General features: G+C 46.9%; 1 protein-coding gene across 1 annotated transcript in view; it reads right to left on the bottom strand.

Moving 5' to 3' along the window:
• Window positions 1–491: 491 nt before the first annotated feature.
• The window catches only part of SLC9A8 (solute carrier family 9 member A8), a 431266-nt gene continuing 407151 nt past the window's right edge, over window positions 492–24606 (bottom strand). Inside the window, exons 15-16 of the mRNA XM_086932630.1 lie at window positions 6799–6945; window positions 492–2002 (exon numbers count right to left, since the gene is read on the bottom strand). Coding sequence (XP_086788756.1) covers window positions 1895–2002; window positions 6799–6945 — 255 coding nt within the window. The 3' untranslated portion in view covers window positions 492–1894. The remainder of the gene's footprint in view (window positions 2003–6798; window positions 6946–24606) is intronic.

Genomic DNA, 24606 nt, shown 5'->3' with positions numbered 1-24606 from the left:
AAATGTTTGCACTATCATTCTTCCCATGTTTTGACTTATGTGAGCATCATTTGTGCGAGGGAGCCACCAACAAAGCTGTGGAAGCATGTTGTATAGCTTATCAACAAGTGATCCACTTTAACTTTACACAAATCTTTAGTTAGTTTATTTTTGGATGCAATGTAGATATTGCACGGGCAGGTGACAGTCCGTGATTGTGTCACTATATATGGGATAAAGTACCCCTCGCCATACGTGATAAGGATATTGCAAGTCACTGAGGAGGTCCATGACCGAAAGCAGAGTTTCTTCATATGGTTATGGAGCTACTCTGTGACTTGTAAAATCCTTATAATGTACAGCAGGGGGTACTTTATTCTTGGTAATAATCTTTTCAACAACCCACTAAAAATCTTGGTGCATAGCTCTAGCATATGAATGAGAGTATGCTTGCAAAGATAAATAAAAATAGAATTCCTCATTCAAAATTAAAGACACAAACAAAAGTGTTAGATATCTGATGCAAAAATATATTAGAATAAGTTTAATAATAGTCAGTGTTTAAAAAAAAAAGTGTATGAGCTCGAAACATAATTAAGGAGTGCAAAGAATCATGTTGCCATGAATATCTCTTTTCTGCTTGTCACTGTGCAGGTAGAAAAACATAGTACAAGAAATAAAAGTCAGGCTTCCTTTTTTGAACAGCAGTTTTAATTATACTCTGTGACCTCACTCTGGCTCTGTCAGCAGGCACTTCCACTTCCAAACCTAACTGTGATAAGTTATTGTAGTTCACCGCCTAGTCATTTCTTTATAACAGGCTACTGGGGGTGTTGGAAGCTGCTTATCATAAAAAATGTAGTGACCACTTTTTACACCGGGATTGCACAATGTTATGTATTCTGAAATCACCTAGTAAGAATTCAAACTCAGTCATGAAGTTCTTCTTAGTAAGGAATAAAAAGGTTGGTATCGGTATTCAGAATGGCACACATGGCCTCTGTGCAGTACACCAAAACGGAATACTCGGAGTGAAAAAGATTAAGTATTGCAAGAGTTGACTGTTTTGAGTTCTATTAGAGTTATGAAGCTTGCAGGTACCTGAAAATTAAAAACAACGCCAACATGCCTCAGAAAAAAAGAGAAATGGATCATCTGCTGGTCTAGAGTAAAAATGAAAAGTTGAAATATAAATAACAATCAGAATAATTTATCCACTGGAATAAACTGATCTAAAAAGCTTGATTATTCACTCTCATTTAGGTAGCGACAGGGCAGAAGTACAAGCAAAACAATGTAAACAAATATCTTTGAAAAATATGTTGCATTACTCATTTCCACTGAAACAAAATAATTTAACTTCATAAAAGGCAACAATTCTCCAATATGCCCGCATTAACACCCAGACCACTTAGCTCGTCAGCATTGGGTGGTTAAATATTTTCACATTCAATGTGTCCTCTCATTTCAAGTATTAAGATAATTAACATAATGAAAATGCTTTGAACTGCTGGTGTAATAAAACGCTTAACACGAAGATATAATTTTATACCAACAAAAGCCTCTTCAACCTGCACCTTGCCAAGGTACGACAGTCATAGTGTAACACATACAGGCAGTGATGCAGACCATTTAAAAAATAAATCTGCAATTTTATCAAAAAGAGGGATATGTTTTGTGAACAGACTGGAGGGAGCTTCATTTGAGAGGCTGTGAAAAAAATAAAAAGTAAGGCTTTAAAATGAATTTTGGCTGTGTCTCTGTATATGTGTGTGTGATATCCTCCACCAGAAGGCTGTTAGCTGTCTCTGATACTTGTGCCTTCGGTACCAGGGTAAAAGTTTTCACAAGAAAATTCCTGAAACATTTAAGAAAAAAGTGCTTCATGCGATCACAAAACAACTTTGGCCCATGGCTACAACAGCTCTGTCTCGTCGTCTTCAGATCCCGATGGTCCTTGCCGAACCTCCTCATACCACTTATTAGTTAGGCTTTTCATTTGAATCCTTCCATGATGTAGATCCTGAAACAGAAAGTTACAAAAATTGAAGAAGGAACATTGTTAGCAGTACAGATCGATGACACCAGTTAAACAGAAAAAATTAGTTGTGGCAAATCCATTAAATTCTCTTAGCAATGTGTGGGATGAAAACAAGTTACTTACCTGTAACTTTGGTTCCCCAGTATTGGTAACTTTCATACATTCCCATTCTTTCTATCATTCCCCCGTCGTCAGCCTGGGAGCCTCGGTAAATAGAAAATACCATAGAAGTATGTACAAAAGAGAAAGTAAGGCCTAGGCCTCATCTCATTTTGTAGCCTAACTACCTCCTTGTGTAAAAGAGACCAAAACTTTGCAACAACCAATCAGATCAGCCTCACCCCATAGAACCCTCAGGAGAGAGCCTCAGAGCCTCAGATTTTCGCAGCCCTTGTGTAACAATAACCATTTCTGCTGCAGGCTGAGCTTTCCCCGGAGAGTAGGGCGAGCGCATGGGAATCTATGAAAGTTACCAATACTGGGGAACTAAAGTTACAGGTAAGTACCTTGTTTTCTTGCCCCAGTATTGGAACTTTCATAGATTCCCATGCTTTGTATCAGAGTAGCTAGCAGTAAAAAATCCATGCACATTTTGTTACAAGCGTATCCCAACATTTCAGCATAAGCATACTTATATAAGCATCTATACTTTGTAACAGTACATGTAGAAAACTTATGCGATACAAAATGTGCAATCATAGGGAGGAGGGATAGAAGGGAAAGCTCACCTCTCATTGGAAAACATTCCTCAGTACAGCTTGTCCTACTGCCGCTTCGCTCTTCATGAAAGAGTCCAGGCAGTAATGTTTTGTGAAGGTATGGGCGCTGCTCCATGTGGACGCCCTACAAATGTCCTCTATAGGGACTCCAGCAAAGAGTGCTGCTGAAGATGAGACAGATCTTGTGGAGTGAGCTCGAACCTGTCTCTCCAAAGGCTTTCCTGCCGTTTTATGGCCGTAATCAATTGCACTTGTAATCTAGCGTGAAATCCCTTGCTTCGAGATAGGAAGTCCTTTTCGGGGTGCACTAAAAGCCACAAAAAGCTGGGATGATTTTCTAAAATCCTTTGTCCTTTCAAGATAAAATTTGAGACATCTCTGGACATCCAAGGAATGAAGAGAACATTCCGCTGGCGTCGTAGGATGAGGAAAAAATGATCTCAGAACCAATGGCTCATTCAAATGGAAATCCGAAGGGACCTTTGGGATAAACTTTGGATTGGTTCTTAAAAACATAGAATCCTTTTTGAATTGTAGAAAAGGTTCTAGGATGGAAAGAGCTTGCAATTCTCCTACTCTCCAAGCTGAGGTAAGAGCCAGAAGGAGAGCTAACTTCCACAATAAGAATTTCAAATCCGCTCTGTGAATTGGCTCGAACAGAGGTCTCATCAGATGAGCCAAAACCAGATTAAGGTTCCAGGATGGAGGTGGTGGACGCACTGGTGGAAAAACTCTGAACAGACCTTCCAGGAATTGTTAAATAATCCTAGCCGACCAAAGTGATGGACCCGCAGCTGACCTCCTGTAACTTGAAACAGCCGCCAGATGAACTTTGATGGAAGAATGAGAAGGGCCTGATTTAGACAGAGATAGAATGTAAGGCAGTATTTGATGAGGAGCTGAAGAAAATGGATGGATGTGATCCCTATGACAGGACAGACAGAAACGCTTCCATTTAGCACAAGAAGTTTTATTCGTACTTAGTGCACAAGCTTGAGATAAAATATCTCAACACTCCTGAGGAATATCTAAGCGTGGAATTCTCTGTGCTCAGGAGCCATGCTTTCAAATGGAGAGAGCTCGGATCTGGATGTAACGCCTGTCCCTGGGACATTGTCAAAAGAGATGGGATGGGACAAAGGTGATGTGGCTGATCCTGGGACAGCAGGAGGAGTTCTGTGTACCAGAATTGGCGAGGCCACGCCGGTGCTATTAATATCATCCTGCAAGGTTCCATCTTTATCTTCCTGAGAAGCCGTGGTATTAGGGGAATTGGAGGAAAGGCTAACAAAATGCGCCTAACCAGGACATCGAAAGAGCATTCCCCAGTGACCCTCAATGGTGTTGCCTGCTTGCATAGAATTGGCATTTCCTGTTTTCTGGAGTTGCGAACAAGTCTATCGTTGGAGTACCCCAACGTTGAAATACTTCTTCCAGAGTATCTTGATCTATTTCCTACTCGTGACAGGCAGATTTTAGATGACTTAGGGTGTCTGCTGTTGTGTTGAGAGTGCCTGGTAGGTGCTCCGCTGAGAGTACTACATTGTGGAGAATCGCCCATTCCCATATCTCCTGGGCCTCCTTTGAGAGGAGAAGGGATCTTGTACCTCCCTGTTTGTTTATGTAATGCATGGCCATTGTGTTGTCTGTCCTGACCAGCACAGTTGTATTTTGAATCCTTGGTTTAAAAGCCTGCAAGGCCAGGCGAATCGCCCTTGAGTTCCAAGAGATTTATATGAAGACCACGTTCTTCTGCCTTCCAGTGATTCCTCACCTGGAGATCCTGCAAGACTGCGCCCCAGCCTTCCAAAGAAGCGTCTGTGGTTAGAACCAGAGGGAATGGAAGCATTCTGAAAGAAAGACCTCTTGAGACATTTTTCTTGACAGCCCACCAACCTGCTGCTTTTTTCATGGGAGGAGTGACCTTTATTTTGTCCTCGAAAGAGCCTTCCTCCTGGCGTCATTGCATGTCTAGTTGTTCTTGCAAGGGGCGCATTCTTAATCTGCAATGCGGAACTAATGGTATGCAAGATGATATTAATCCTAGAAAAGATTTGTAAAGACGAACTGGGATCTTTTCCCTTGCATCCGGATTGCTGAGGAGATTAGCTTTTTCTGTCTATCCTCCGAAGGGAAAGCTTTGCAATTCGTTGTATCCAGAATGGAGCCCAGGAACCTGACCCTCCTGGACGGAACAATGATGGACTTGTCCTTGTTGACACATAGACCCAGGTTTTTGAAAAGATGGATGCAATTTTAGACAGCCCTTGACGCTGTGAGAGGAGACGGAGCCTTGATTAACCAATCATCCAAGTAAGGGAAAACTTCTAGCGATTGTTTCCTTAAGAACGCCGCCACCGGGCCCAATACCTTTGTGAAAATCCGCGGAGCAGATATGAGCCCGAAGGGCAGGACTTTGAACTGAAAGTGGCTCTTGGCTACTGTGAAGCGCAAACATTTTCTGTGGGCTGGGTGGATCGGATTATGGAAATATGCGTCCTGTAGATCCAGCGTTGCCATGTAATCCCCAGGATTTAGAAGACACAAAACGTCCTGAAGAGAGACCATTCGAAAGAAGAGCTTTATGAGATAGGTGTCGAGCTCCCTCAGGTCCAAGATTGGGCGCCACTTGTCTTCCGTCTTCTGAATGAGGAAAAATCTGGAATAGAACCATTTTCCTCTTTGTGTGGGTGGCACTGGTTCGATCGCTCCCTTGGCAATCAGATGAGAGACTTCGAGACGGAGAAGGTGCAGATGTTTTGAATCTGTGGAACGAGGGGCTCTTGGAGGTGGTACATTTTGGAATTCTAAGGTATGGCCGAATCGAACAATTTGTAGGACCCACTGATCTGTTGTTATGATCTTCCAGCAATGGAGAACATTTTTAATCCTTCCCCGTACCTTTGAAACAAGAGGTGAAGGACCAGTAGACAGAGCAGGGAAGCCGTCATTGGCGTTTAGAGGTATCTCTACCTTGACGCCCTTGTTTGCCTCTAGACGATTGGCGAGAGAAAGACGCCAATTGATTTTGTCGCTGAGAATACTGAGGCTTATATGATTGAGAGGATTGCGAATAGGAGGAGTATCGTTGCTGATAGCCTCCCCTGTATGTCGAGAATCCCCTGCCTCTTGCTCCCCGGAAAGGCACTTTTTGGTATTGGAGGGTGCCCAAAGATTTTGCCGTTTCGGTGTCTTTTTTAATGTCTTGTAAAGCATCATCTACATGCTTCCCAAACAGCATGTCTTCGTCAAAAGGCAGATCCAAGATTTTGTTCTGCACCTCCGGGCAAAACCTGGTACATCTCAGCCAACCCTGATGCCTCAGGACCGCTGATACCGCTAAGGCCCTAAAAGCCGTGGTAGCAATGTCCATTGCACAATCTATAATTTCTGATGAAGATCTTTCCCTGCGATTCCTTAAATGCAATTCTGGAAGCACCCTAGTTGTACGAGTTTGCCTTTGGCAATCGCAAAATTACCACCAACTTCAAGTTGGTCGTAAATTGTGAATTCCTTGAAAAATGCCCTTTTTAGCATTTTTCAAAGTGCCATGTGGCATATATAAATACAAGCCCCTAGGGCATGTATGTGCCACACATGTGCACACATACATATTTCAGGGGTGCAACAGGGAATCCTTCTGGCACCCTTGCAATTGCATTCGCAATTTGCGAGTACCTATTGGGTACTCGCAAATTGCGAATGTCTTCCCTCTAGGCCCATAGGAATGAATGAGAAGATATTCCTTAATTGCGAATCGCAAAGCAATTAAGAAATATGTAGGAATCACAAATATTATTGTGAAACCTGCATACATTGCATTTTGCGAGTCCTTCATAGCAAATGGCTAAAATTTGCTCTTAAGAACTCGCAAACTGCAAAGATGATACATCTGCCCCAAAGTACTTTCGATATTGAAGCATGTATTCTTCAAGAATTGCATATCAAAGGAATCTACCTAATTGGTTGGGAGATCTGAATACCATAAGGTGCATTTGACAGAATGGAACGTAATCTTACATATACATTCTATACTTCTCTGCAAAATGAAGAACCAACCTCTTGGGTGAGCCGCCGCGTGAAGAAAGGGTTCAGATATCTGGCATCCAACCACATAAATCCTTTCAGATCCTGTCGCTTGATGAACTGGGCTTCATACTCCTCCTCCGTGAGTTCAGACAAATGTTCGGATTCAATAGTATTTCCCTACAAAATATTCAAAATTCAAAAGTGAAGTAAGGTACAGTGTAGCAGCGTACAGTAGGATGGAATAGAGTGGAGTATTGTAGAGTGGAATACCATAGAGTGAAGTGTTGTAGAGTGTAGTGGGGTAGACTGTAGTGGCGTTCAGTGTAATAGCGCACTGTGAAGTGATGTAGAGTCGACTGTTGTACAGTGTAGCGGCAAACAGCGATATAGAGTAGACTGCAGTGCAGTACGAAAATCGGCTGGAAACGGACCCCGGCAAAGAGCTCGGCGGCACCTCCAACCCCCCCCCCTTCACACACACCCTCCCCCTCCCCCCAGTGGGGAGGGGGGGCCGGCTTAGTGCTTTGCCAGGGCCGGTTGTGGTTCCCATTTGGGCCCTGGTGGATTGCATATAATGGAGTAGCATACAGTGGAGGGGTGCTGAGTGGAATAACGTTGAGAGTTACTAGCATACAATGAAGTGACATGGAGTGGAATATAGTGGAACAGTGTACTGTAGAGTGGCATGGAATGTCATACAGAGGGACAGGCGATATTGTAGTAGGGTAGAATGAAGTGGCATACAGGAGAGTGCCGTAGAATGGAGTGATGTACAGATTAACAGCGTGTAGTGAATTGCCAGCGGGGTAGAGTGGATTAGCACAGAGCAGAGTAGCATAGAGTGGAGTAGCAGAGTGGAGTAGCACAGTGGAATAGCATAGAGTGAAATGTCGTACAGTGGAGTTGCGTAGAGATAAATAGTGTAGAACGAATTAGCTTACAGTGTAGTAGCAGTGGAGTGTTGTACAGTTGAACAGCATACAGTGCAGAAGCGTACTGTCGAGTGGAATAACCTTAAGTGTTACTGGTTTACAGTGGAGTGTCATACAGTGGAATAGCGTAGAGTATAGTCATTACTTTTTAGTAGGTCATTTTTTAACATTAACATTTTTATTACTGCAGTACTCCGTAGATTTTTTTTTTTTATAAATAGAGAAACTTCAACCTATTACTACTTTAATTAAGTGGTAATAGGTAGTGGAATAGTCTAAACCTAATACTTTCCTACATCTAAGAACAAAACACAAAACACAGTCAAAGTCTACCTAAAAGCAATAGGTAAAGGCAGTCATTGGCCCATCTCATAATGACTTGTCATCACGATACACTGCAGTACTCCAGCGAATTAGCTTGAAATATTGCAAAACGACTACAACAACAGGTATCAATAAGTTAAAATGCCTTATAACTTGAAATATACTTACCTGTAGTACTCAAAAATATCATCTGTGCACCATATTATCTAATCCTGTCAAATTTCATGTAAATCCATTCAGCCGTTTTTGCGCTACGTCCAATACAAACTTGAACGGAAAATACATTGATGGAAAAACGTGTTTTAGGACAACCTTATTATCTTTCCACCCCCTTGACCAATTACCACAAAACATTCCATCCGCCGCTATTGTAGAAACAGCATAAGGTCTCGAAAGGTTCATGGAGCTTCGCCAAACGGGGGCAAAGGTATTAGCGACCAAAACTCAGAGGAATTCCTATACCTGGGAATACTAACTATAATTACAAATGTAAGGTCCATGAAGTAAAACAATTAAAACATATCTGCAACGTAAATATTTCTGATGTTCTTGCAATGTAATTTCCCTCTAAAAAGTACTTATCTTTGACGTAACACCCCACAAAGTAAAGACTGTGAGGTGATGATAAAATAGTTATTGCAAATCTTATGATAAGCATATAATATTTGTCAACTTCTCAAACATACAAAAAATCAACACACACGGACCGCCCTGTCTATTTTAAGACCCTGCACTTTGTGGAGACCAGTAGACGGTATGAATCTTAAAAGCAATCAATATGCTGCAGCAGCAGGGGCATGAGCTGTGCGGCCAAGGCAACTACCCTACTAAAACAGCAGGGTGTCATAGACCAATGTGGATTGGCTCCTCTCGGGGGTACACTATATCGGCATATCTGAGGAGTACCCAATTTACAGTTTGGTGGGGGGTCTCACAGAATACATACCTAACAATATTATAAAAAAGCAAAAAGCCTGGGAACTTTCAGGGACTAAGGAAAAATTATATGGGTGGCACAGCTGCACTGACGGGCACTGTCATACAACTAACTTACAATTAGTTAGCAAGAGACATTTCCCTTCCATAGAGACATCAGACATATACCGAGTTACATTTTCAGTGAAACTAGTCATGTGAAAACTTTCTTTTAAAGCTTCAGAAATCTGACACAGTAAGTTTGAGTTTTTCTTCTATATCTCCTATTAGGTGTCCCATCATCTTAAATTATTTTCAGGCGTATGCTTCCATAAATTGAAAGCTTAAATAAAATCCTAAATTCAAAACGTTTTAATGGTTGCAATAAATGATTTTTTTGCCACAGCCAAAAACAATCAACAAGCAACAGTGGACTAAGTCTGACATTTCCCCAGTACTTCTTACCTATTAAATCCCTTAGACTCCAGGTCTATTAGTCCATGTTCATGGTGCATAACTATCCTCCAGTGGTTTTGGATAATACCAGTTTTTAGGTCTCGCCTGAGCCAGCACATGCGCTGCACTAGCGAGACATTTAGTAGCTGCTTCAAAAAGAGCTACCTTGCCAGCCACCAGCTTGCTATTACACACACAAGCGCGCGCGACGTGCACAACACTTATTCCCGTCGTCACCACTCACAGCTTTTTTGTTTTTTTAATGCTTGTTCCTACTAACCATCATGTTTTGAGCGTATAAGTGTATTGCATTGTGGGCAGGGTAGTTCCCTCTCTTTCGGTTGTAATCTCGTAACTGGCTTTCATGGCGGGAAAATGTGAACAAGTGGGCCAATCAGGACGGATTATTGAGGGAACACGGGGTTAAATAAGGGTGGAACACAGGGGGTGTTTACACACTCTGGTATGAAGATGATGAAGGATTAGACAGCTGGTTTGAAGCAGGTATCAGGACATATCGTATTGCTTTGGATAAGGGATGTACGGAGAATGACAGCAGTTTATAAGTGAGTTTTGTGGCAGAAAGCATGCATGTACGAAGTGGGAATGAATTCGTAGATGCACAAGACAAATAGTTTTTGAAGAGATTGGGGAGCGATGCAAGGAGCTGACGGGTTGGATGATGAATTGAATGTGTGAGAGTGTGATGAAAGTAGGTGATAGATGAAAGAGGGTCACAGGGCTATGAGTGAAGTAAAAATTGTGGGAAATGGGGGATTGAAAGCAGGGGGTAGATAACAAAAGGCCTCACATGAATAGAGGGATGAAGCCCGTTGGTTTGAGGAATGGTGGTATTACAGGCTGTAACTATAAAAATGTGTTCAAAGGGGAATGGGTATATTATCACAGCGAAGGGGTAATTTTCATATTGTCCACAAAGAGGCTCACTACAAGAAATGAGGACGGGGAGGAATAAGATTAGTCATTTTTGATAAACAGATAATGAATATATGTTTGAGATGTAAGATGTGCAGAAATGATTAATATTGTACTGAATATGTGTTTCATTGTTTACTTTGTAGCGTCCCCCGACGAAGGGCGCTTGCAGCCCGAAATGCATTGGGTCCTTTTTAAATAAATGCAGCTTCAAACAAACTCTTGCATCTGTAATGTTTCAGCAAGAGGTCCGGATGGGCACAGCTTTAACAGTAGAAAACTTGAAAAACTGCATAATTACCCGTGTGTGGATTAAAGAATAATGTGGATGGTTAACAGAGGTCTAAAAAGATTGAAGAACATGATTAAATATGGATGAAACTTGTTATAAACAAGAAATGTCAGCCGAAGCGGCGTACTTAAGCTGTGCAATCGGTTTTGGGGCAAAATGAAATGCCCCAGGTAATGATGTTGTTGTTAATGCTGATGCATCTAGGCGTGGTACCAAATCGGTATGCACGCATTCTTGTTAAATTACATGGATAAACTTGGAGTACATTGAAACTAAGGTGTGCATCCCATCACAACAATTTTTCTACTAACCGCCAGCTCTGCTCTCTGGATTCTGCCCTCCTTACTACACTCCTGACATGTGCTCACTGTGTCCGGGCTGATCGTGTCACAAACTTATTACGCCAATGTGCGCTGGACTGCAAGGAGCTCCCGAAGTGCTCCTGCAGCCTCAAACCAGGGCGGTGTTCTAAGCGACACAATTCGACTCGGGCCAGCAGCAACCCCCCCCACCCCCCCCCCCCCCCCCCCCCCCCAAAATATTATACAAAGGGACAGGAACATCCACACCGTCTTCCCGCCCACACGAGGAGAAAAGCGCTATTAAATTCCCACATATTCGTCAGTCTCTCAAGGGCGAGCTACCAACTGACTACCTCAGCCGGCCACCATGTTTACCTCACCCAGAGTCTTGCCTCTGTTGAGGGATTCTTTAAGCAGCAGCATGTTAGTAAACAAGAAATCTCAATTAGTGAGCTTATCACTCTAGCAGTGACAGGTGAATAGTCTGATTTAGGCAGTCAGCGCTGCAGCAAGGTGAGCTATCAGCATTGCTCAGAGAGGTTGCATGTCTCTGAATGTGCAGCTTTGCTGCTGTATGCAAAGCTAGCAGCCGGTGTAAAGCAACGGCTGGATGGAAGAGGAGGGATGGCTGAAGCTGGTGGTGAGTGCTACTGCTTATACCAGTGTGGCCACCCACCAGGCAGCACAGGGACCCTCCACCTGTGTGACTGGAAGGCTAGTGAGTTAATGAGTTGATCTTAAATCAATAGTGATCTCCGAGTCTCAGACTGAATTATGTCTTCAGGGATGGTGGGACCAGGAGAGAGTAGTGTGAGTCTTTTGCTCCCAGGCCCAAAAACATTCTGCTTTGCTGCCCTTGGTGCCCACCAGTAAATTGACAATCGCCACAGGTCAAGCACCACTGTCGACCAAGAGGTGCTACTAACGGAGCGGCTGCTCTTGATGATGCTGCAAGCCCAGGAAACTGAAGGTGCTGGATTGATTGAGGGGAGTGTTGGGATGCTTAGGAGGGGTTGGAGTCGCATGGAAAATAACATATTCACACTGAGTGAGATCGCCTTAGCAGCACTGAGGTTTAAAGAGTGAATGGGCCTAGTGCCAATTGTCTACTCTAAGAGTGGCAACAAGGAAAAACAAGCATTGGCATAGCCAATAGGTCTCGCCTTTGGGACATTATAAGTGTTTAGTTATCCAGCACAATATCCTTGGAGCAACAACATCAACTGTTGCATGGCTAAACACTCATAAGGTCCCAAAAGCGAGACCTATTGGCTATGCCAATGCTTGTTGTACTGAATGTTTGACAATTCCTTTAACTTCTCTGTAAGGTTTAGGGAATTCTTTACCTTAAAAATTACTCTCTTTGTGACTTTTGAACTTTTTTGTGTAACATGTAACCCAGTTGAATCTAAACAGGTTAAGGAATGTTTCTCTCTCCAAGAAACTAATTTTGTGTTGCTATATTTTCCGATTCTCTATTATGACCCCCTTAAATGTTAAACCCCTAATCTGTATTTTTCCCTTTTGCTTTTTTTCTCTCATTAAAGATTCAAGTTTTAACTAAAATTGACTTGTCGACATGAAAAATAATTTCTGTTATAGTGGGTTTGCTATACAAAGCACCTACATGCATAACTTTAAGGTATGCATTGCCACTCGGTACTAGCTACAGAAGATGAGCAAAGGTCACCCTCCCTGAACCTATTTACCTTTGTGGAATAGAGTATGGTTCATTGCTCAAAAGTTTAGTTTCTCAGCGGTGGTCAGAAGCTTGAAATACTAGTAACTACAATGTTATCACTCTTCGAAAACGTGCAGAAGTTACTCATATTGTAAAGCCTTGCGGAACATTCCCACTGGGGTAACCTTTCTTGAAAGCAGTCGTCCAACACTGCAATGCAAACTACAATACACATACGCTAAAGTCTTTAAATCCACCAACACACCCCATCCATATTTAAAAATGGTCACTGAAACAAAGGGTGCATTATGATCTCTGTTGAGACAGCACCCAGATCATGATCAAACTGGCAGAAGGGCAAGAAAAGGAGGGAAGAGTTGGTGTCTGCTTGGCAGCCTGATATTCAATGCAGCAATGTCTTCTTGTCCACTTAGGAGTCAAGACTCAGATGACGTTAGTGGGAGGAGCACTAGAGGTGGGTGCGTCATCAGACCATTCTACTTCATTGGGACCAGATCCCCAGTGGAAATAGTAAAAGGTTTGAGCATTTAAATGGGCTCCGAGATACAAATGAACCAGTCTTTGAAGTAGGGAAGATCTGTAATTATCAGTTTTTCTCCAGTTTGGAATATTCTGCTCTTCTCTAACAATCGTGCCAGGTTCTGAATGTGGAAGCCAAAAATTATCCTAAAATTAAATTATGCAAATTCACAACTGGTAATGTAACCTGCCTATGTACTAAACTAGCTTCACTGGACTCAGAAACAAGAAGTTAATATTATTTGTACACGTAAGCCAAGAGCCCAGGCCACTGATGATATTACCCACCTCTACTGTCTTCCAATGGAAGCAGAGTGAAATATAAGGTGGCCAGAATGACACGTAAAGCAAAATGTTGTATAACTTAAGAAGCATCTTTAAAGAATATGTGCCTCCATTATCCAATCCCCAACTCTGCAAAAGCAAGTCTGGTGGAATCGCACTGGGTGTTCCTTGGTTGAGACTGTGGAGGGCACAATGAGTGGATCTGCTATCTGAAAGTGATATGACTTGGAGGAAATACCTGAAAAATGATGCTGTTCTTCGAGTAGTGCTCAGAATCCATCCTACAGGCTGAGCTAGAGATGCTGGTCTTGTCTTATTGCACCTTGTGCATTTCATCTGCGCCCCTAACACTTATGTGGCATTGTGTGTCATGAAAGCAACACACACACATAACACAAAATAACAAATAATATAACATTACATAATTGACCTTTCCTACAGTGTACAGGTTCTTATTTCTCAGGTGAACACTGGTTCAGAAATGTGCACACACCGTCTGCTTGTCAGCCACTAGATGTTAGGGGTTATTTGTCACCAAAGACATGCGCACCCTAGGTGTGAAATGATCCCTAAGGCGGTTCCAAACCTGTTAAACCACTCTGTCAAGGCACGTAACAACAGTACATTAGGGTGTTTTACTTTACATGGTGAAATCAAAGGTGCTACGGGTTTACCATTCAGAAGGGCATGTTTTATCAAATGAAAGTCTGAGAAATATAGTCAATACTCTTTATCCAATATTAGAAAATTGGACTTTTGGGTGCACCATGGAAGACAATGGCAAAGCTCCGGGCTTATAATGGGCGGTATAAGACTGGAGCATCAACATTCCAATGTTTGTTCAACCCCCTTGGGCTCTGTGAGGCCCACTCCCTTGTTACAGGCCCGAGCTGAGCTGGAGTGGGCCTTTAACCCCTTCACTGCGGGGCTAATTTCCCCGCGGTGCGGGGGGAGGGGGGCCGCGCACAGCGCCGCTGTGCTCATGACGAGCCCAGGCTCGTCATGCAGCACGGTGCTCGTGTGCTCATGACGAGCCTGGGCTCGTCATGAACCCACCCGCGCAATGGAACGCTCAGCACAGCGGGGAAATTAGCCCCGCGTGTGAGCGTTCCACGGCTCATGACGAGCCTAGGCTCGTCATGAGCACACGAGCACCGTGCTGCATGACGAGCCTAGGCTCGTCATGAGCACTGAAGGGGTTAATGCCGGTCTAAGGTTTTATTAGACCATTGGAATGTTGAGCGCCCCACTGAAGACCATGGTGCTGGTCCGGCCCTATAAAGGCCGGTATACGCCTGGAACTCCAACATTCCAATATTTGTCTTAATTTTTCTCCCTTTTTATTTTAGAACATTCTACCCCTAGTGGGTATAATGTTCCAATAGCCTTATAGCCCTTCTGCCTAGGGCTATAGTGGTTGTTGAAGGCCTTCTCCCTGTTATGGTCCCTCGCCTGCGGCTTGGGTCCCTAACTCGGTTTAGGGCAATTAACAACCAGCCCTCGGCAGCCGGCTATAATAATAAGATTCTAGCAAAATATATGTTGCAGCCATTCAACAATATGTGAAAATATGAAAGAACACTTTAGGTGGCTTTATCCAAATACGTCACATCGTGCATGTTTGCCTAGCACGCCCCCAGGAAGCTTTACCCACAATGAATGCATTTATTATCCATTCATAAATTGACTCAGAACGCAAAACAAAAATGTGTACGCCAAACACAACATTATGGCTCCCTCGGGGTCTGGTCAAGAACGTTTTTGTAGTGCAGAGAGTTAGAAATAATTCTTTAGACAGAGTATCACGTCATATGCGGTGCTCTGAATTGCCTTTGGGTTCTTCTGTCATTTCCGTTCCATCAGCAGAGTCAAGCTTGGTGCTGAGAGGTTACGTTTATGATCGTGAATTAATATTTTGTACCACCGGCTACTCCAAGAGAATAAAAATAAACACCCCTCTCAAAACCAGAGTTAAAAGCATACTGACCTCATAGTGACCTAGTCCAAATAGTGAGCATGCAGTTACGTTGATCCCTGTCCCATCCAGCATTGCTCTGCACGTAGGATCTCTCCGACAACCAACCTGGTTCTCTTTTTAAGTGGTCACATCAGGTGATCCTTTGATAATATTAAGCGACGGGTATGGCTGCAGGTAAAAAGTAGGCCCAGTTTGACCAGACCTATGCTAGATTTGCATGCGCTCACGGATTACATAAATAAGGACCAGCTAGATTTACTTGTGTGCATTTATTGTATGTGATACATGCATATGCATTTATTTTTTGTTGATTTACTGATAAATTGGGTTGCAAAAGCCAGCCATGATGGCCCCTCACAGGACCTCCCAGAGTGATGCCGTATAATCTGGGTTGCAATAGCCAGCCATGATGGACCCTAGCAGGACCTCCCAGAGTTATGACGAAAATACATCAGGGCAGTCAAATTGGAACAATGACTCAAGTCAACCCAAAGTGGCCCTACAGTGTATGAAGAGAGCAACATCAAGGCTAAATACTCTTCATCAGTGTAAACTCAATATTTATGTTATTCCCAGGCATTCTGGGTGAGCCAGGTATTCAAGGTGAAGTCACTGCTCTTGCCCATCCCTCCACTTGGCTGGTCTGCCTTCGATTAATGTGCAGCCTCGCCTCCTGGAATAGGCGAGATCTCGCCATGTGTAGAATGCTTCTGGTTGGCTCATACTGTGTGTGTAGTGCAGACCCAGGACAGTAGATCTGGGCTGTGTGTTCTGTTCAGCGGCAGCAGCCAAGCATAGCATTTCTTGGGCTTATATAGGCAAGGAAGGTACTAAGGACGATTTTGCCAGCTGAGCTACCAGAGTCCTGAGCCTCCGTCGCAGACCGCAGCGAGGAGTTAGTAGCATGGTCAGAAAAAACCCTCTAGTCCCCATGCAGAGCAGGCTTGGTGCCAGTGCCAGGAATGCAATTAGACTCCAATAGAGGTAAAGCATAAGATTCTGTTGGATCTGTCAGCAGAATTTGATACCATGTGCCACCCTATTCTTCTACATCGTTTAGAGAACATTGCAGTCGGGGTCTGGCGCTGGATGGGATTCGATACTTCTTAGAAAATAGGAGTCAGGCAGTTTGGATGCCTCCCTACTGTTCCACCTCCAAATCTCTTAATTTTGGGGTACCCCAGGACTCTGCTTTGTTTAACGTCTGCATGTCCCTTTGGATTTTTGATGGAGTCTTTTAGAATGAAGATAATCTCTTAAGTAGATGACACAGTTGCTCCTGTCCTTTGAGAATGGGGTCTTCGCTGCAAAGGAAAACTTCAAGGGATTTTTGGGGGTTGTGCTTAAGTTGATGGGGCTGTTCTTAAGTGGATGTGGGCCACCAATCTTCAATGGAATTCAGATAAGACAGATCTTGTTGCTCGGATTCCCCTCTCCTCAGCAGTGGGAGGACTGTTGGCTGAGTCTCATGACTCACCTTCCCCCAGCTACAGTAGGTTGAAATTTGAGAGTCAAGATAGTCCAGCATCTGTCTTTTAGGTTTAAAGCTTTTTATTAAGGCAAAAACATAGGAGGAAAGGGAACAAGGAGAGTAAGGGTATATACATTACAAATCAAAATAGCAAAGCGAAAATAATTGAGCATGATGGTGGACAGGGCCGCTGAAAAGGGAATATCGATGAGCAAAATAGAAAAGGCTAAACATGGTTGCCACCGTCAAGCAGGCTAAAAAAGTGAAAGACAGAAAAGCAAGGAGCCAACTCTTCCTCCCCCCTGAACCCCTCCCCCCAAACACCCCAACTCACCCCAACTCCCTCCCAACCCCCCCAGTCCAGTGCTAGGCAATAATGCGTCCTGCCGCCCCACCCCATCCCCCCACCCCATGAGCCCCCATCCCATATCTTCTTAGTCGGTTGGGACTACAGGAGGTGTCAGTCTCAGGAGTCTAAGGTACCTTGGACAGGTGAGTTCTCTGAATTCTGTGGTCAAAAGCGCGTGAAAGGGTTGCCACAACTCGTCAAATTGCTCCACGTCCCCCGCCACCATAAGCGATAACTTTTCCATACCTAAAACATGCCAGAGTCTGTGCAGCCAGCCCGTGATGGAGGGGACCGTGGTGGTGCGCCAATGAATCAATATGTTCTGAATCGCCGATCCCAGCGCTATTGATATTTGCCTGCCTTTGCGGGACTTCAGCGGGTACATTAGCCCATTCGGGAGGCCCAGCAGAACATACGCCGGGAAGCGTGGCAATTCAATCTCAAAATGAGCATCTATCTCATCAATGATCTCCGTCCAGTACTCCTTCAACAAGGGGCAGTCCCAAAGTACATGTGTGAGAGTCCCCGTGTGTCCACATTCCCTCCAACATTCCTACATTCCTTCCCAATATTCCTATTCATTTCATGTAGCCTCTCCGGGGTATAATACCAATACGTGGACACCTTTGTGAGTGTTTCAGTGAGACCTGTGTGGTATGCAGAGTGTCTCGCCCGATGTGCAATCTGATCCCATTCCTTATGACTAAGCGTCCTTCCCAGTTCCCTATTCCAGCGTTCCCTACCCGGGTTATAAAAATGAAACGGGGGGGGGGGGGGGGGGGGGGAGTTGTAGGAATTTGTAGAGGTCCGTGATTAGCTTAGCATCAGAGGTGCGGGTTACCAACCACCGCTCGTGCGGCGTTATCTGGCGATCAGCAGTGTCTCGCACTTGAGGTTGAAGCGCCCAGTGCCTGACCTGCATGTATCGTAACCTATCTGTCTCAGTCAGGTGGAACTCCTGCTTCAAATGCTGAAAAGGGACCACTCCCTCAGAGTCATACATCTGGAAGAGCGCACGGCAACCCGCTTCCCTCCAGTGTGAGAAAGCGCCCGGTTCCAGTCCCGGGGAGAAATCAGGGTCCTCCACTATCGGTGTGAAAGGCGAGGGGAATGTGGTGAGTTCATGAGCTTCACTAACCGCGTCCCACACCCTCAAGGGGACTCGCGTGACATAGGAAGCATATAGGTTGGGAGGGCGGTGAATCCGTCGCAAGAATGGCACCTCCTGAAGGGGACGCCCCGCCACTGCCTGGTCTTGAAAGAGCCAGTGCTTGTCAGATTCCCACTTGCTCCACTCTACCAAGTAGCGCAGCTGTACCGCCTGGAAGTATTTCCGGAGGTCCGGGATGCCAAGGCCTCCCGCCTCCGGGGCCAGCGTGGAGATAACCCTCTTCATTCTCGGCTTGCGGCCCTGCCAGATGAAACGCGCAATGTCTGCCTGATCCATCCCGCAGGTGGCTGGAGCAGTAAAGCTTGAAAGAGATACAAAATCTGGGGCAGGACCGTCATCTTGACCGCAGCAATCCTGCCGAGCCAGGACAACATACCTTTACTCCAGCGGCCCAGCTCTTCCTTGATTTTCCTACTAAGGGAGGCATAATTGGCCATTACCATCGCTGGCAACATCGGTGCTAGCAGAATCCCCAAGTAAGGCACCAGGGATGACGACCACTGCATGGGAAAAAGCCTCTGCAGATCACGTCTCGTATCCGCAGCCAGGGATACATCCAGGGCCGCTGACTTGCCCATATTCATCTTAAAGCCCGCCAGTTTCGAAAAAGCGTCCAGTTCCTGAATGCATGCCGGGAGGGCCCGCCTTGGATCATCCAGGGTCAAGAGGACATCGTCCGCATAGAGACTTATCGTATGGACATACCGCCCCATCTTGACCCCAATCGCATCCGGGTTCTGGCGAATTCTCTGGGCAAACGGCTCCATATAGAGAGCAAAAAGGAGGGGGGAAAGCGGGCATCCCTGCCTGGTACCCCTTTCAATCACGAAGCTGCGGGAGCTGCACCCATTAACTCTAACTGTAGCCGAATGGGACTTGTAACAGTTAAAAACCATCGAGCAGAATTTTTCTCCAATACCCATTTTCCGGAGTACCTGCTCGAGATAGGGCCAATGAACGCGATTGAATGCTTTCTCAGCGTCTACCGCCAGCAACATCCTCTCTCCTGGGATCCGGGAGGCCTTCTCCAAGACGTGAATCACCCTCTTGGTGTTATCGACTGTTTGTCGGCCTGGGACAAATCCAGCCTGATCAGCCTCAACGAGGCCCGGCAGATGTAGGGCCAGTCTAGACACCAGAATTCCTGTGTATAGTTTAAGGTCAACATTCAGGAGGGATATAGGCCTGTACGAACCGCAGAGGGTCCGGTCTTTCCCTGGTTTCGGGATCACTGAGACCGTTGCCCCCAACAGGTCCGTTGGTATGGCCCCCGGCGTGGAGAAGGAGTTAAATAGGCGGGTAAGAATAGGAGCCACAACCGGGCAAAAGGTTTTATAAAACAGGGACGTATAACCGTCCGGGCCCGGGGCCTTCCCATGTTTGAGCCTGGATATAGCGGAGATCACCTCCTCCACATGAATACTGCGTTCCAGGTGCTCCGCCTGTGTTGGGTCCAGGGCCGGAAGGGCCACTGACTCCAAATAGTCCGCAGTATCTTGCGGCAAAGGGGGCTACCCTGTGTAAAGCTCTTCATAGAACCTACGGAACGCCTCCGCCACAGCCGCGTCATCAGAGACTGCCACCCCATCAGAACCGAGTAGCTCCTTTACTACGTTACGCTGATGCGCTATACGAAGTCTATTCGCCAAGAGTTTGCCACACCTATCCCCTCCCGTGTAAAACGCGTGTTTCAATCGCAGCGCCGCGTATTCCTCCCTATCCATGTCTAACGCCGATAAGAGTTTCCTAGCAGCCTTCAGTTGTTTCCACACCCTAGGAGCCCCGGTACGGCGATGTACATGCTCCAGTTCTCGGACTTTGGAAGTCAGCTCCTCCCTCTTGCGTTGTCTCTCCCTATTCTCCGCCGAGGAGATAGAAATGAACTCCCCCCTCAGGACCGCCTTCAACGCCGCCCACTGCGTCGCTAGTGAGGTGTCTGAGTTGTCGTTATGTGCTTGATACTCCCGGATCGACTCCTCAATGTGTTTCACAACTGTTTTTTTGTGTAAGAGGGTGTCTCTAAGTCGCCATACACCACGAGAGGGGAGGACCGGTGGAAGCGCAAATGTGCCCACAACCGGTGCATGATCAGATAATGATAGGACCCCAATGTCCGCCGCCGTAGCGGAGGCGCACATTGGTCCGCTGACCAACAAGTGGTCCAACCGCGCATATGTCCGGTGTGCATGTGAATAGTAAGAATAGTCCCTACTCGTGGGGTGAAGTGTGCGCCAAAGATCATGTAGGTCCATATCAGCGAGTCGAGCCTTTCCTGCCTGTGAGAGTTCTCCAGTTTGCGGGTGTCGCTGCGCGGACCTATCGAGTGTGGAGTCAAAAACTATATTCAAATCACCCCCCAGAATGACATGTCTGTCCGGGGAGGCAGTCACGTCCACCAGCGCTGAGTCAAGAAAGCGCTCCTGGTGGTCGTTTGGGCTATACAAAGAGCCGATAGTGAACGTCGTGTCTCCCAGCTTGAGGCGATACGCCAACAGCCTCCACTTTTGTTCTGCGAATTTGTACAGCACCTCCCCCCTGAAGGAACTTGCTATCAAAATGGCCACCCCGCTTTCTTAGATGCAGTAGAGGAGAAAAACTGTGTGGGAAACTTGCTAGAGCGCATCCTGTGACAATCCTGTGTTAGTAAATGGGTCTCCTGCAGGTGACATATATCTGCTTGTGTCCCTTCCAACAAAGATAAGACTGCTCTCCGTTTAACCGGATTGTTCAGACCCTTAACATTAAGGGTCACTACTTTCAGTGTCGCCATATCCCTGAAGGACTGTATGCACTAGGCCGCGGGTGCCCAATCGGCGGGGGAGGGGCACGGGACGGCAGCGCAGGAGAAGCAAAATAAGACAATGCAATAGCATGTAAGACACTGGACGATGTCCCCTCCACCCCCCAACAGTCCCCAACTTCCCTCGAACCAACCCCGTGGCAACTGGCCAATCCCCCACCCACACCCGAACAACCCATTGTCCCAGTCATGTCCCAAAACGGACAAGTCTGTGGAAAGTACAAAAAGTGGACGTCCGGCCACTCGTTCTTCCCGCCTCTCCCCCGACCCCCTCTCCAACCCCCAAACCTGTCGTTGCAGAAGCTATGTCCATCTCCCCCCGCAGCGATTCTACGCCGTCATGGCCACACCGTTCGTGGCAGCAGAGTCCCTGGCTGCTTCTCTCAGCGCGCTGGCCATTTCTGCCCTGATGGTGGGTGAGTCCGGCCTCCCAGCACTAGCCGTCGACCTCCGCCTCGCCGATCTCCGTCGTCCTCCTCGATCAGGGCGCCTCCGGCCTGGTGTCGCTTCACCCTCCTCCGTAGCCGTGAGACCCAGGACTCCACAGACATCCTGCAAGGAGCGCAGTTGGTGCAGTACGCCATTCCAGCGGAAAATAAGGCGAAAGGGATGTCCCCAAGAGTATGGTGTTTCATTCTCCCTTAGGAAGTCCGTCGCGATTTTGAAGGCCCTGCGCTTCTGCAGCGTGATGGCAGACAGGTCCTGAAACAGAGCTACGGGCCGTTCACGGAAGGTCAGCGGCTGTTTCTTGCGGGCCTCCGCCATTATGCGTTCCTTCACTGGGAAATCCGGGAGGTAGGCCAGAATGTCCGGAGGAGGCGCCGTCGATTGTCGCTGCTGGCCGACCCTATGGGCCCTATCGATCCAGATCGGGAAGTCTGCAGGCTCACACAGGATCTCCCTGAACATGTCCCTTTGGTAGCCAGCCAAATCAGTTCCCTCTTCTGCGGACGGAACTCCCCGGACCCGAATGTTGTTTCGTCTCGACCTGTTCTCCAGGTCTTCATTGTGTGCTTGGAGGTCGACATGCTGTTCCCTGAGGCGGAGTACATCTTGCTGTAGATGGACAATCTCCTCGTCCCTCCGCTGAGCCGCTGCCTCCACCGTTTCCACCCGTTCACCAAGGCCCTCCACCTCTCTGCGGACCTCACGCACCTCGCTGGACATTTCTTGCTTCAGCGTCTGAAAGTCAGCCTTGAGTGAGCTGAACAGGTCCTCCATGAAGGATCTTGTGACTGGCGGCTCACCCCCAGCCGGTTCTCCTGTGTTTCTGGAAGAGCTCGGGGATGGTTGCGCCCTTTCGCGTTGCTGCTGGGCCCTGCTGAGCATGTCCGGGAAGGTGCGATCACCTCTCTTCGCGCCTCGGTTCCCCGACATTTGTACACTATGGACCGCAGCACGCCACTCAACCAAAGAGGCGATACCGGGCTACTGGCAGCAGGTCTCGGTGTCGTTGAAACCCCACTCACGGGCAAGGCACCACCGAGGGTGGAGTCCGATGCAGCAGGGCCGCTGCGCGTTCCGTGCTTTCGAGAACAAAATGGCGGCCAGGTCCTGCCGCACAGGCCGTCCCACACCTCCAGCTGATGTCCAAACCGCTGACCACTACAAGGACCTCCCGGTCCGTGGTATCTCCTATGCCGGGAGTTCTGCTCAGAGCCGGGGGCGCAGGAAGTGTTCCTGGACGGCACCGTAGGGGATCTTCGTCACCGCCGCCGTGGGGATAAGATGGCGGCTGGGCGTAGCCAGGCAGACCCTCCGAGTCCGATGGTCACTGCCCGAACCGTGCAGAGAGTCAGGGCCGCAGCAATGAGTCCCCTCCGGGCCCTTCGAGCCGTAGGAGGGCCGAGTGTCCTGGCTCTCTGTTCTGAACTCCTTCCCAAACTGGCTACGGGGCCGAGGCACACGCAGTGTATCAGGCTACCGCCATAGACTCGAGCGTCTCCATGTTCAGGCAACAGCCGTCTCTCCTCGCGGCATCTCTCGTTAGCTAGTCATCCGGCGCACCAGCTTCCAAGGCACAAGCCGATGCGAGACCCTTGCTCATTGCACCATCAGGATTCAAGCAAACCGTTCTCAGATGCGAGCAGGCAAGCAGACGCCACACCAAGTAGCCAGTCTCTGGCGCCGGGGCCCACCCAGGCCTTCCGTCCGGCGGTCCGCTCCGCCTCGATTCAATGGTGCTCCGCAGCCAGATCGTCGACGCCCGAGTGTGCTCCTGCAAAAGAGCTCGGGGCCAAAGTTTAACACCGGTGTATGCAACAAGGTCTCCGCCACCTGTCCCACGGCCGCTGAACTCCAGCGGGGGGAGAGAAGCTGTCTAAAAAGGGCTCGGGCCTAGTCGGGCCGGAGGAGCTGCGGGAAGAAGCGTCCGCTCACCCCGCCATCTTGGCCACGCCCCCCCAGCATCTGTCTTTTGAGCTGCAGGCGGACTCTGTGGTGAGCTCAATTTTGTGCTGGTTCGCTACGTCCAGGAATTCCTGTTTCTTCTGCCACTTCAGCCTCAGGAAAGGGAAATCTAATTACATCTAGAGCAGACTATGCAACGTTCTTTATTTGGGCCTACAAGGCCGCCTGCTCAATCGGCTACAGGTAGTCCAGAATGCATCTGCAAAGTTGCTGTTCAAGATCCCTCATCATACTCCGATCCCTCCCTACTTGACTGCTCTTCATTGGCCACAGTTCAAGGAAAGGATTATGTTTAAAAACACTGGTATTGGCACACCAACCTTTTCATGGCTGTGGTCCAAGGCATTTAAACAATAGACGTATGCGCTACTGACCCTTGCGGGCTCTTCGCTCTGCTGATGTGAGGCTGTTACACAACCTGAAAATCAAATGTATGACCAAAAGGGGGATGGCTCATCCAACATCCAACCCCACTCTGTGCACGGCCATCCCCATGGGGTCAAAAGGTATTTGCAAATGGGAGGGTGGCGCCTGCCTCCCGTCCCCGAGCCACAAGGAACCCAGGGGACTCCAACCTTTAATTGAAGCTGCCATTTCTCTGCTATTTCTGCATACCAGTGGGAGCTTTTTTAAATCTCCCGCCCAGTGGGAATAGACTACCTTCCTGCGCTTTTTTGTTTTTATTTTACTGTGGACTCGCGGATCATCTGCGATTTTGCTGAACACCCCCCAAAAAAACATTTCTGGACCCACGCGATACCCACCACTAGCCCTAGGGAATCAGGGTATCCCTACCCAACTCCTACTCCCTTATGTCTTTTTTCACCTTTTCTTGTTTAGCACTCTGGACGGAGTCGCCTCTGGGTACTTATAATTAGAACATGGGTTAAGCATTTTTTGTTTTGCATATAAGTTTGGCGTGGTTTGAAGAATCTTCACAAATGTTAAAAAAAGTTCGTCCACATCAGCTCCTTCCTGGAAAGTTATGGGGGTGAGC

Source organism: Lissotriton vulgaris, chromosome 7 (genome assembly GCF_964263255.1).
Source record: "Lissotriton vulgaris chromosome 7, aLisVul1.2, whole genome shotgun sequence".
Lineage (NCBI taxonomy): Eukaryota > Metazoa > Chordata > Amphibia > Caudata > Salamandridae > Lissotriton > Lissotriton vulgaris.
This window is presented reverse-complemented; position numbering and strand designations above follow the sequence as displayed.